This window comes from Nicotiana attenuata, unplaced genomic scaffold (assembly GCF_001879085.1).
Source record: "Nicotiana attenuata strain UT unplaced genomic scaffold, NIATTr2, whole genome shotgun sequence".
In the NCBI taxonomy this organism is placed as follows: domain Eukaryota; kingdom Viridiplantae; phylum Streptophyta; class Magnoliopsida; order Solanales; family Solanaceae; genus Nicotiana; species Nicotiana attenuata.
Genome location: NW_017673996.1, coordinates 58,227 through 71,703, shown reverse-complemented (window position 1 = coordinate 71,703; position 13,477 = coordinate 58,227). Strand labels below are relative to the sequence as shown.

Genomic DNA, 13,477 nt, shown 5'->3' with positions numbered 1-13,477 from the left:
GTTCTATTTTTTCTTTCTTCCACACCATTTTGTTGTGGTGTTCCTGGAGCAGATAATTGAGATGTAATTCCACAATATGATAAGTATTTAATGAATTCCGCAGATAGGTATTCACCACCACGATCAGATCGCAATGTTTTGATATATTTATCATGTCGTTTCTCCATTTCCGTCTTAAATTCATTGAATTTCTCAAAGCATTCAGACTTACGTCGCAACAGATAAATGTATCCATATTTTGAGTAATCATCTGTGAAAGTCACAAAATACTCAAAACCACATCTTGCTTGTATATTCATAGGGCCACACAAATCAGAGTGAATTAATTCTAGCTTATCGCCGGCGCTATTTCCTTTTGAGGAAAAACAACTCTTGGTCATTTTACCTTCTAAACAGGATTCGCATGTTGGCAGTGACTCCACTTTCAATGAACTGAAAGGTCCATCAGAGACCAATCTCAAAATCCTATTTAGATTTATATGACCTAGACGTAAGTGCCACAAATAAGTTTGACTCAATCCAGAAATACATTTTCTTTTATGTGGCAGATTAATGTTATTTAATTCTTTAGGTTATTATAGCACATGAGGAGATATATCAAGAATAAAAAGGTCATGTACTCTAGCAGCAGTGTAGATAAAACATTTATTAAACTTAATAACAGCAGAGTTATTAGCAAAATAAATATCATAACCAGCATCCATAATTTTCGAAACCAAAATCAAATTCCTTCTAATGGAAGGTACATAGAGAACATCTTTCAAAACTAAAACTCTATCACTACTAAACGAAACTCTAATATCTCCTAATGCTAAAGTTGGTGTTGGCTCGCCATTAGCTTGAAAAACGCAAACTTCATTCTCACTTAGCCGCCGCGTTTCCTAAAACCCCTGCAAAGTAGTGCAGATATGATTAGTGGCTACCGAATCTACACACCAAAACATGGTAGAAACAGCAGCTAAACAAGTTTCAACGACATTTAAATTTGAATTACCTTGCTTATTCAACTTTGTCAGATAGGCAGGGCATTGCTTTTTGTGATGCTCGAGTTGCTTGCAATGATAGCACTTTCCTTTGGCTTTTTCACACCAGCCGCACCTCCAGGTGACAAAACCTTTTGAGCCTTCTTCTTTTTCTTACCGCCTTTCGACTTAGTAACTGAAGCTTTCTCAACATTGAGTGCCACAACTGGAGCTTGTTGTTTGATAATAGATTCTGCCGCTTGCAGCTCATTCAACAATTTCGCTAGTGACAAATCCATTTTGTTCATATTATAATTCAAGAAAAAATTTTGAAAACTGTCAGGCAGAGTTTGAAGGACCATCTCAACTTGAGACTCCTTATCAATCACAGCTCCAAGGACCTCCAGTTCATTCAGAAGACTCATCATCTTCAGAACATGGTCCCTGACTTTTGATCCTTCATCCATCTTGGTGTTCAAAAGGGCTTTCATGGCTGTCTGCTTAGCCGCACAATTTTGCTCACCGAACATCTCCTTGAGACTTTCGAGCATGTCATAAGCAGACCCCATAGACTGATGCTGATGTTGCAAAACATTCACCATAGAGTCAAGAATGTAACATCGCGCCATCTCATCAGCCTTAAACCATTTGTCATAGTCCTTAACCTGATCATCAGTAGCATTTTCAGGTTTTTCTAGGCACTCCTCAGTGATTACGAATTTGTAACCTTCAGCAGTTAGGACAATATCAAGGTTCATTTTCAGTCAACATAATTCGGTCCTTCTAACTTGTTTTGGTTCAAAATTGAGGTATGTGGGTTGAATGAAGACATGGTTAATCTGATGGATATTCAGATTAAATAGATCATTAGCTATGTATTTAGAATAATTAAATTCAAAATAGCACATTACACATATAACCATGCTCATTGAACAGTTAGATTCGTTAGGGAAACTTAACTATTCATGCAAAATATATGAGTGATGTAAGATGTTTACCCCATAAATTTAAACAGGACCAACTCAGATGGAGAGTAAACTGTTAATTTAAGATAGGTAAATATCACTTTTATAAACTCTAGTTTCATTGAATCAACATGTAACTCAGTTGGAGAGTTAATACAAGTAATCATATAACTAGAAGCAAAACTACAGTAATCATCTATAATGAACTTGTCCGATGTGGATAAGACCTATGTCAACATATAAATTCATTATATTACTGTAAAACATGATTGGAAACCATGGGAATTGTACCCTACCATCACTGATTTCCTTTAAAAAAATTCTTTTATTAAATTTTTTTTCAGAAAATAGAAAAATGGCAAAAAACCCATCTAAACGACCCCGAATGCCCAAAAAATGACGCACATCATGAGCAAAGCTGATGAGTATTGCTCACTGGGCCGTTTCTGATGAACCTACCAAATTTGAGGTCAATCGGAGTTTGACAGAATTTCAAAATTCCAAATTCATGACCTATTTGTAGAATTTTAATTTTGGCGTTTTTAAGGGTTTTAATTATTTTGACTGGTTCAAATCACATAATATACTGATGTATGTTAAAATATGATTTCTGTCACGCCCCAACCTCGGGAGGCGCGGCCGGCGCTCAACCGAGTGAACCCGACTGAGCAAACCTATTAGACACTTTCTACCTAACTCATTATGATAAAGAGAATAGGTTATTATTAATTATATTAGGAAGATTTTGTAAACATTTCCAAATCGATTCATTTGTTACATTATTGACAAGTTTTCAAAATTTCATACACTTTACAATTTGAAGGAACAAGGGTTCAAAACACAACATAATACACTGACCCTTCCAATACCCATCTACAACCCATATAAATTTTTACGGAGCCTCTAAGTAGATACAAAAGAAAGTGCTACAAAAGTGCCAGCAACAAGGCCCCGGATATACCTCAAAATATGATAAGAAAGTGAACATAAGATACAAAAGATATAGGACCCCGAAATAATGTGGGGCTCGCCAAGTCAGCTAGAAATAGGGCACGCCACTAGCTGTGATCAACATTGTCTGCTATGGAACCACCTACATCCATTTAAAGATGTAGCGCCCCCGGAAAAAGGGACGTTAGTACTGTCGAATAGTACTAGTATGTAAAGCTAAACATCAATCTTAATAGAACGAACAATGAAACAAAGGGGAAGTAGTCATGATGTACAATAAGAGCTTCAAACAAATACGAAAACATCAGGTAAGGATCACATAGTTTCCGGTTCAATTTCCGTCTTATTAGGTTGATAATCTTGGTGCCATGTTCCACAATCCACGATACCACCATGTTCTTACACGGAGTCCGATCTCGACCCGATCGGCTAGGTCATCTTATTTGAGACATCAACCATATCCATAATTTCAATCGATCAATCCAGCACAATTACCACCATGTGTGCGGCATGGTATCTGATCACAGCACGATCGGTACCCAAAATCCGTTAAAGGTCGTGATGGCGCCAGAAACCACTGTTAGGCAAGCCAACACTGAATAGTTAATTAAATCCTCATTTTTAATATTTTTGAAATCATAAATCTCCTTCATTTTAACTAGTAAAAGATGAACTTTACATCATAAATAATAACGTTTTCAAATTTTCAATACTAAATATCCCATAATCATCCCAGAACCCGGTGTCACAAGAGCATGAGAATTTACTAGGAAATAAAATAAAATACAGCAACTGTCCAGAATACAAATTGGACAGAAGAGAAAAATGTAAATACTCTAAAAGAGACTCTGCTGGCTGTCGTACATAAGATGTAGCTCACCTAAGTCCCCTTATCAACCACGTTGTTGGGCCCACCAGGCCACTACATGTGTATATCACTGTACAACAAAATGTACAGCAAGTGTAGTTTGAGTACGAAAACAACGCGTACCCAGTAAGTATCCACTCTAATCTCAAAGAAGTAGTGACGAGAGGTCGACTCCGACACTTACTAAGGCCAACAATAATATACCAATAATATGATTAGTCATGGATTTTATAAAACGATTGTAAGCTCAATAACATGAGGCAAGTAAGCGATTCTTTTATTAATAGGGGATTTCCAATTTTGTTTTATTTTTTAACAATTTATATCTCAGGCCAATGAGACCACATCAATTATCAAAAATTCCCAAGCAATCAATTAAGTCATGCGCAAATCATGCCAAGGTCGTACAGCCCGATCCAACATAATATTTATATTGTGCACTGCCGGAGGGTCGAACGGCACGAACCATAAATGCATCTATTTAATCTGCCGAGGAGTTTGGCCCGTTCCACGAAAGGAAAACACATTCAAACAGTCAATCAAGAAATCATCAAGGAGCAATTATCCAAGGAAAACGGCAACCTACTTTTAACGGTCAAGAAAATGAAATTTGACCTTTTAGAAATTCATTTACCAAGTTCGATATGATTTAAGCAATTTAAATTGACAATAAGGTTACAAACATCGCAAGTATAGCATGCTTCTGGGTCCTAGTCTACCCGGACTTAAGCATAATAGTAGCTACGCACGGACTCTCCTCACCTCGTGCGTACGTAGCCCCCAAAAAAAAAAGCACATATTGAATTATTTTACCTATGGGGTAAATTCCCTCTTACAAGGTTAGAAAGGAGACTTACCTCGTCTTAAAGCCCACTTTCCGATCACAAATTCGCTCTAAAGCCCTAACTTGGTTCCGTTCAATCCAAAACTAGTCAAACAACGTACAAATTAATTAAAAATATACTCCAATGCTCGAAATTTAATAATTTAGAAAAATTCTCAACTCCGCTCGAAAAGTTGGCAATTGGGCCCACGTCTTGGAACCCGATGAAACTCAAAAAATACGACAACCCATTCCGATACGAGTTCAACCATACCAATTTTATCAAGTTCCGATAACAACTTGACCTCCAAATCTTGAATTTTCGTTCTTGAAAAAGTTTTGCAAAAATCTTGATTTCATCCATTTAAATCCGAAATAAATGATGAATATAACCATAGAATCATGAAGTATAATTACTTTCAGATATAGAACACTTACCCAAATCCATATGGTAAAAATCGCTTAAATCCGAGCTCCATAGCTCCAAATATATTAAAAATGGTCGAAACCTCGAAATATAGCTTCTACCCAGGTATTTACTCTTCGTGATCGCGGAAAATGGTTCGCGATCGCGGAAGATGCTTCACAATCGCGAAGCACAGCACAAAATTTTCCCTTCGCGATCGCGGAAAAAGCTTCGCAATCGCGAAGAACAAATGCCTAGCTCTTCCAGACAGCCTCTAGTATAATGGTCATGACTTTTTGTACAAAACTCCAAATTGCAAATGGTTTAACTTTTTGAAAACTAAAGTCCAAGGACTACAACCTTCATGCTTTTCTCATCTCCCAGTTCCTTATATATTATGAGATAAAATCTTCCAAAGTCAGCCCTATGCAACACAAATTTCTTCTTCGCGATTTCCAAACTCTTCCCGGGTAGGCCGTAGTGTAACACTCATAACTTTTTCACAACTCCAAATGCCAAATGGTTTGATTTTCTAAAAACTAGACACGAAGATCTCAACTTTCATTTTTGGTTCATCTCCAAATTCCTTATAGATTGCATAATACAAGCTTCCAAAGTCGGGTCAGTGCAGCAGAAACTTTCCTCTACGCGATCACGAAAGGCCTTCCGCGATTGCAAATCACTGGCCGATTTCTCCCATTTACTCATCGCGATCGCCACCAATTCCATGTGATCGCGTAGCACACTGCTGTAGCCAAAAACCAGCAGCTAAAAATGGCCTAGAAATGGTCCGAAACCACCCCGAAACTCACTCGAGACCCTCGGGACCCCGTCCCAACATACCAACAAGTCTCAGAACATATCACGGACTTAGTCGAGGCCTCAAATCACATCAAACAATGCTAAAAACAAGAATCACACCCCAATTCGAGTCTAATGAAACTGAGAAATTCCAATTTCTACATTCGACGCTGAAACCTATCAAATCACGTGCGATTGACATCAAATTTTGCACACAAGTCACATTCGACATTACGGACCTACTCCAACTTCCAAAATCAAAATCCGACCCCGATATCAAAAAGTCCACTCTTGGTCAAACTTCTCAAAAACCTTCAAATTTATAACTTTTGCCAAATGACCCCGAAATGACCTACGGACCTCCAAATCCACTTCCGTACGCGCTCCCAATACCAGAATCACCATACGGAGCTATTCCTAGTGATGTTCTAAACGTCAATACCACACAAGAGGGAAGGTGATTTGTGTGGTACCCAATTTTCGCTCTAGAAGAACATGGTTCTTCTAGGTGTACTAACTACTACTGTTTGCGGAATAATAAGTACATAAAATAAAGAACACAGAGATTTTTACAAGGAAAACACCTGGCTCAAAAGGTAAAAAAACCACGACCTACTACTCAGTAGGATTTTTCCAAACTTCCACTGAAATCACTGAGCCAAAAAGCATTTACAAAACTCTTTGTAAACCTAAGGATTATCTAATCCCGTTGTGGCACACAGCCTCAACTATTGCGACAACTTCAAGTTAACTCTAACTTGAACACTCTAGGTACCTAATACAATTGCTTCTATGAAAGCTGAAAGGTACAATTTTAAACCACCTACTACAATTGAACTAGAATAAAAGAAAGACACAATGGAACTGATTCTTCTATCTCGTTCAAGTAGCTTCAGGAGTGCACACTCAAATCTCACATAAATTGCTTGCAAAATCGCCTTGTTCTTTTGCTCTCAATCTAGTTTAACTTCTGCGTATGTGCAATACCTGTAAAAGAGAACAATCACTGTCTTTTAATAGGTTAGTAATCAGAGTTTGATTGGAACTCAATTGCTGATCTTCTATCGTAGTTGAGTCCTTGAAGATCTCAAACTCCAACACTATCTTTATCCGGATTGTGTTCTCTTCATATAACGAGACTTTCTCCCCTTACCCAATATGCAACCTTTTCGATCAGATCAGGAGATATTGCTGCTTGATCAGTAGGACTTATCTCCTTCACGTGCATCTCACATGTGTAGGTTGATCATGACTGAGCTTCACAAGATGGACCTGGTCCATAACTGAGTTCATTTGTCATTCTTCAAAATTTCACCTGTTCTTGGGCCAACAAATTCCCCCTTTTTGATGATGACAAACTCTGTGCTTTTTACTGATCAAGGGACATGTAAGAACTCAGCTTAACCATCAACACTAAACTTAGAAAATTCACTTATCATCAAGGACCAGGTTAATTAGGTTATAAATATCACTTATTTCAGAATAATGTGTAAAGCACAATATCTCTTCCCCCTTTTGGCATCATCGAAAATTTGCATACACAATGTGAATCCCAGAAATTAATAAGTACTCATGGCCACTGTGGCAACTGCAAATGCAATCATGGTTTAATCATCAGTAATCAAACGAACATATTTAAACTATCAAGGTCAGAATAATCATTGAACAAGAGAAAACAGCAGTTGTCATTGATAGAGATATGTTGCCATTAACAATCCACAAAAAGAAAGAAAAACAATCAAACCATGAGCAAAAATAGAAAAATCCCTAATCTGGGTCACTGGGGGTACTAGACAAGTTCAGGAGACAAAGGCTAGGAGTCCTAAGGCTTGGAGGAACTGGAGGGTTGAGTTTGGAGAAGATTCAGCATGTTCTGAAGAATTCCATCATTCTTCTCCTTTTCTTTGGCAAGCTCAATTCTGAGACCATCCCTCTCAGTTTCCACTTCAACCACACGAGCCTTGAGCCTAGCAATTTCAGCATCCTTAGCTGCACATTCCTGAACCAAAGTCCTAACTTTGCTGTTGATGGGTGTCTTCAGAGATGAACCAGGTTCAACTGGGATGGCATTGATTGGATAGTCACAGGCAAGAAGAGTTTTGATGCCAAAGTGTTCCTTGCTCGAGGCCATTTCCTATTTCTTCAGAGACACATTTAGCCTGTCTAGAACTGTGGTTAGTATGAAGCCATATGGAGTAGCATGAGCCTTGGAACCATTTATGACCCTTTCTAGCAATTTGANTCAGGACATTCCTTGCTCTCAAACCCTGGAGGTTGTTTCACAAACACTTCTTCTTTCAGGTAGCCATTCAGGAAGGCACTTTTGACATCCATCTGATGAAGAGTGAATTCCATGTGTGTTGCAAAAGCTATGAGGAGTCTGATTGCCTCTAGTCTTGCAACTGGAGCAAAAGTCTCATCATAATCTATGCTCTCCTCTTGGCTGTAACCTTGGACCACCAGTCTTGCCTTGTTTCTTATAACTATTCCATCTTCATCAAGTTTGTTTCTAAAGACCCATTTTGTACCAATAACTGATCTATCCTTGGGTCTTGGAACTAGATGCCAAACTTGACTTCTCTCAAACTGATTGAGTTCATCTTGCATTGCATTGACCCAATCTGCATCCTGCAAAGCCTCAACAACATTTTTAGGTTCAATAAGAGATAAAAAAGCATCAAAAGCACACAGATTCTTTAATTGTGATCTAGTTTTGACTCCTGATGTTGGATCAGTGATAATGTTCTCAATAGGGTGAGTCTTTTAGGGGATTTATTTGAATTCCTCTTTGATTAGTTTCCCCTGTCAGGTTGCCCTGAATAGAAGAACCTGTTCCTTCTTTTGGTGCCACTTTGACTTGTGCTGAGGCTTCAGTCAAATCCTTTACTAATCCAATGGCTTCATCTTCATGTTCTTGTCTCTCAGAAAGAATGTTAGTTTCATCAAATACTACATGCACACTTTCTTCTACACACAAAGTTCTTTTATTGAACACTTTATATGCTTTGCTATGTGAAGAATATCCCAAGAATACTCCCTCATCACTTCTGGGATCAAACTTACTTAGGGAGTCTTTTTCATTATTGTGCACAAAGCACTTACATCCAAATGCCCTAAGATGGGATATATTTGGTTTTCTCCCTTTAAGTAACTCATAGGGAGTCTTCTCTACAAGAGGTCTAGTCATGCATCTATTGATAATGTAACATGCAGTGCTTACAGCCTCTGCCCAGAAGCTATGGGGCAGCTTACTAGAAAGAAGCATAGTCCTAGCCATGTCTTCAAGAGTCCTGTTCTTTCTTTCAACTACTCCATTTTGTTGAGGAGTCCTAGGGGCAGAGAAGTTATGATCTATACCATTTTCATCACAGAATTCAGCAAACTTAGCATTTTCAAATTCAGTTCCATGATCAGACCTAATGGATGCAAGTTGATTTCCTAATTGTTTCTGAGTTTTTCTAACAAAGGGAGTAAACATGTCAAATGCTTCATCTTTCGATGTTAGAAATAGTACCAAGGTAAATCTAGAATAATCATCAACAAGTACGATTATATATTTCTTTCCACCTCTGCTCATGGTTCTCATTGGACCACAGAGATCCATATGGACCAGTTCCAACGACTTGGTTGTGCTTACCATTTTCTTGCTTTTGAATGATGATCTTACCTGCTTCCCCCTTGCACAGGCCTCACAAACTTTGTCTTCCTTGAACTTGATGTTAGGTAACCCTATCACCAAGTCCTTAGAGGCTAATTTGTTTAGCTGATTCAGACTGGCATGACCAAGTCTTTTGTGCCACAGGAGGGAATCATTATCCAGCACACTTAGGCAGGTTAGTTCATTTTCTGAGAGAGTAGACAAATCTACAATGTAAATATTGTTAACTCTTTTTCCCTGCAAAACAATCTTGTCAGTGGTAAGGTTAATCACAAAGCATTTAGTAGAGGTGAATGCTACAAGGTTACCTCTGTCACACAGTTGTGACACACTGATCAGGCTGTATTTCAAGCCATCTATCAAGTAGACATTCTCAATGGAGTGAGAGTCTGTCTTACATACCTTTCCAACCCCAATAATCTCACCTTTCTTCCCATTTCCAAAGGAGACATTACCTCCCTTTAAGTCCTCAAGTGAAAGGAACTGGTTCTTGCTTCCAGTCATATGTTTTGAGCAGCCACTATCCATGTACCATATTTGGCTACTTCCCTTCACTTGGACTTGCAAAAAGAAATCAGGGGTTAGTCTTAGGAACCCAAACTAGTTTGGGTCCCTTTCTATAGGCAAAGGGATAAATCAGATTCCTTCTAGCCCACCCAGGCAGCCTATTTTTTTCTTGAACAAAAGCTTTGTTCTTTTGACTGGCCTTTTCTTTTGCATTACATTCATTTTTGTAATGGCCAGTCTTGCCACAGTGTGTGCAGATTTTTTTCTCAGAAAGAGTGAGGTACTTGCTTTTAGGATCCCACTTAGGTACTTGAGTCCCATAACCAAGTCCTCTTTTGTTGCTACTGTGATGTTCTTGTAGCCAGGAGAGTGCATCAGAAGCCTTGTTCCATTTGCAAGTTTTGTCTAGTTCATATTTTACCTTCCCTAGATCTTCTTTTAATACTCTTATCTGCTCATCCTTCCTGTACAGCTCATCATTCATTTTTCCTATGTTTTCTTCTAGGGTCATATGTGTGTGATCAGCTTTCTTCTTTCCTGTTCCTAATTTCAGTTTTAAGTTCTCAGACCTAAGTTCTAGGACACTAGTGTCAAATTCAAGAACCTGGTTCTTCAACTCAGCATTTTTACTTTCACTCTCATTAGCCCTAGACTCTAGATTTTTGCACTTGGCTTTTAGGATCACACATTTCCTAGACAGTTCTTCCTTTTCATTGTTAATTATCTCAGACTCATCAATGAAGTCTAGCAGTAGCTCAGACAACCTTTCTTTAGACAAGAATTTAATTTTGTCTTTGAGATGAAGAATACTTACCTCTTGTTCATCATCTGATTCTCCGATGGCCATAAGTGCTTGTTCATCTCCAGCTTCATCTTCTGAGTCCTCATCTGATGTTTCTCCCCAGGCAGCAACCATAGCCTTTGTTGATCCATTGTTCCTTTTTGGTTGAACCTGTTCCTTCTTCCTGTTCCTTCGTTCAGCCCTTTCCTTCTTCCACTCAATTTCCCATTGAGGACAATTTTTGATCATGTGATCAGTCTTACCACATTTGTAGCAACCCTCATTGGTCTGTTTTCTCAGGAGCCCTTAGTTTGTTGAAGGTTGTACCTCTTGAAGAACCCTTTCCTCTCATCAGGTACTTTTTGAAATCTCTTATGATCATAGCCATTTCCTCATCATCCAGATCTGAACCTTCAGCAATTCTAAGAGCCAGACTCCTTTCCTTCTTGGGTGCATCCATTTTCATGGTTTGCCTTCTCAGTTCATAGGCAGTAAGGTTTCCAATTAGTTCATCCAGCTTGAGGGTAGCAATATTCTTTGATTCCTGAATAGTAATGATTTTGCTTTCCCAAGAGACTGGCAGTACCCTTGTTAAAATCTTCTCAACTTTGTCTTCTTCAAGGATTATCCTTCCAAGAGACTTAAGTTCATTTGTTAGTGTGGTGAACCTTGTATACATCTCTTGGATGGTTTCTCCTTCCTTCATGGTAAAATTCTCATATTGAGAATACAGCAGTGTTCCTCTGGACCTCTTCACTTGAGGTGTTCCTTCATGAGCCACTTGCAAAGTGTCCCAGATTTCCTTAGCAGTGGTACAGCTTTGAATTCTACTGTACTCATCTGGACCTAGTCCACACACAAGCCATTTCTTGGCCTTGGCATTCTTTTCCCACTTCTTCAGGTCTTCAACAGTGCAGTCAGCTCTTGTCTTTGGCACATCCACTCCTTCAGCATTCTTCTTTGTAGTTGCTAGAGGACCATCAGTGACTATGTCCCAGAGTTCATAGTCTTCTCCTATGATGTGATCCCTCATCCTGTTGTTCCACCATGAATAGTATTGACCATTGAAAAGTGGAGGCCTAGCAGTGGATTGCCCTTCCCAGTTCCCAGGTGGTGCACTCATGTTGATCTTTTCGTAAGGTGTTAGCCTCTTCAAGGATAACCTGCTCTGATACCAATTGATGTTCTAAACGTCAATACCACACAAGAGGGGGGTGATTTGTGTGGTACCCAATTTTCGCTCTAGAAGAACCTGGTTCTTCTAGGTGTATTAACTACTACTGTTTGCGGAATAATAAGTACATAAAATAAAGAACACAGAGATTTTTACGTGGAAAACACCTGGCTCAAAAGGTGAAAAAACCACGACCTACTACTCAGTAGGATTTTCCCAAACTTCCACTAAAATCACTGAGCCAAAACAGCATGTACAAAACTCTTTGTAAACCTAAGGATTAACTCTAATCCCGTTGTGGCACACAGCCTCAACTGTTGCGACAACTTCAAGTTAACTCTAACTTGAACACTCTAGGTACCTAATACAATTGCTTCTATGAAAGCTGAAAAGTACAATTTTAAACCACCTACTACAATTGAACTAGAATAAAAGAAAGACACAATGGAACTGATTCTTCTATCTCGTTCAAGTAGCTTCAGGAGTGCACACTCAAATCTCACATAAATTGCTTGCAAAATCGCCTTGCTCTTTTGCTCTCAATTTAGTTTAACTTCTGCGTATGTGCAATACCTGTAAAATAGAACAATCACTGTCTTTTAATAGGTTAGTAATTAGAGTTTGATTGGAACTCAATTGCTGATCTTCTATCGTAGTTGAGTCCTTGAAGATCTCAAACTCCAACACTATCTTTATCCGGATTGTGTTCTCTTCATATAAGGAGACTTTCTCCGCTTATCCAATATGCAACCTTTTCGATCAGATCAGGAGATATTGCTGCTTGATCAGTAGGACTTATCTCCTCCACGTGCATCTCACATGTGTAGGTTGATCATGACTGTGCTTCACAAGATGGACCTGATCCATAACTGAGTTCATTTGTCATTCTTCAAAATTTCACCTGTTCTTGGGCCAACACCTAGACTCAGAATCACCATACGGACGCGCTCCCATGTCCAAAATCATCATACGAACCTGTTAGAACCTTCAAATCCCGGTTTCGAGGTCGTTTACTCAAAAATCACACTTTAGTCAATTCTTCCAACTTAAAGATTCCGAAATGAGAATTTTCTTTCCGAATCAACTCCGAACTTCCCAAAATTCAATTCCGACCACAAATGCAAGTCATAATCCCTGAAGTGAAGCTAACCAGGGCCTCAAACCGCTAAACGACACGCTAGAGTTCAAAACGGCAGGTCGGGTCGTTACAAGACATCATCCTTTCAATCATTCATCTCAATTCACATTTCCTTCCCATCTTTCATTACGTGGCACGAGTAGCCTCATTTATTAAGTCGTTCTAGGCACTTGGCCGTAACTTAAAATTCAAATTTCCCTTTTTATACATTCAAATAACATTATCATCCACATCAATAAGACCTATCATATAAGGCATTGCACACATAAGGGAAAAAGCTTGGAAAATCTTAATCACCCGGAGGCTTTTCATACAAATTAGTTTAGCAAGCTTTATTCGATTCTTGAGATGAATTCTCAACCTTTCTCAACACATATTCCTCATTTCAAACACACTCTTAAATAGCATGATGACACGATAAACGTTTAGAATAATTATTGAAC

General features: G+C 38.7%; 1 protein-coding gene across 1 annotated transcript; it reads right to left on the bottom strand.

The window, feature by feature from the left end:
- Positions 1–1,012: 1,012 nt before the first annotated feature.
- Positions 1,013–1,720, bottom strand: LOC109217784. Its single transcript, XM_019382048.1, has 2 exons — positions 1,412–1,720; positions 1,013–1,363 (listed from the first exon to the last, which is right to left on the bottom strand). The coding sequence occupies exons 1-2, from the start codon at positions 1,718–1,720 to the stop codon at positions 1,013–1,015; spliced, it is 660 nt and encodes a 219-aa protein (XP_019237593.1).
- Between the last annotated feature and the right edge of the window lie 11,757 nt (positions 1,721–13,477).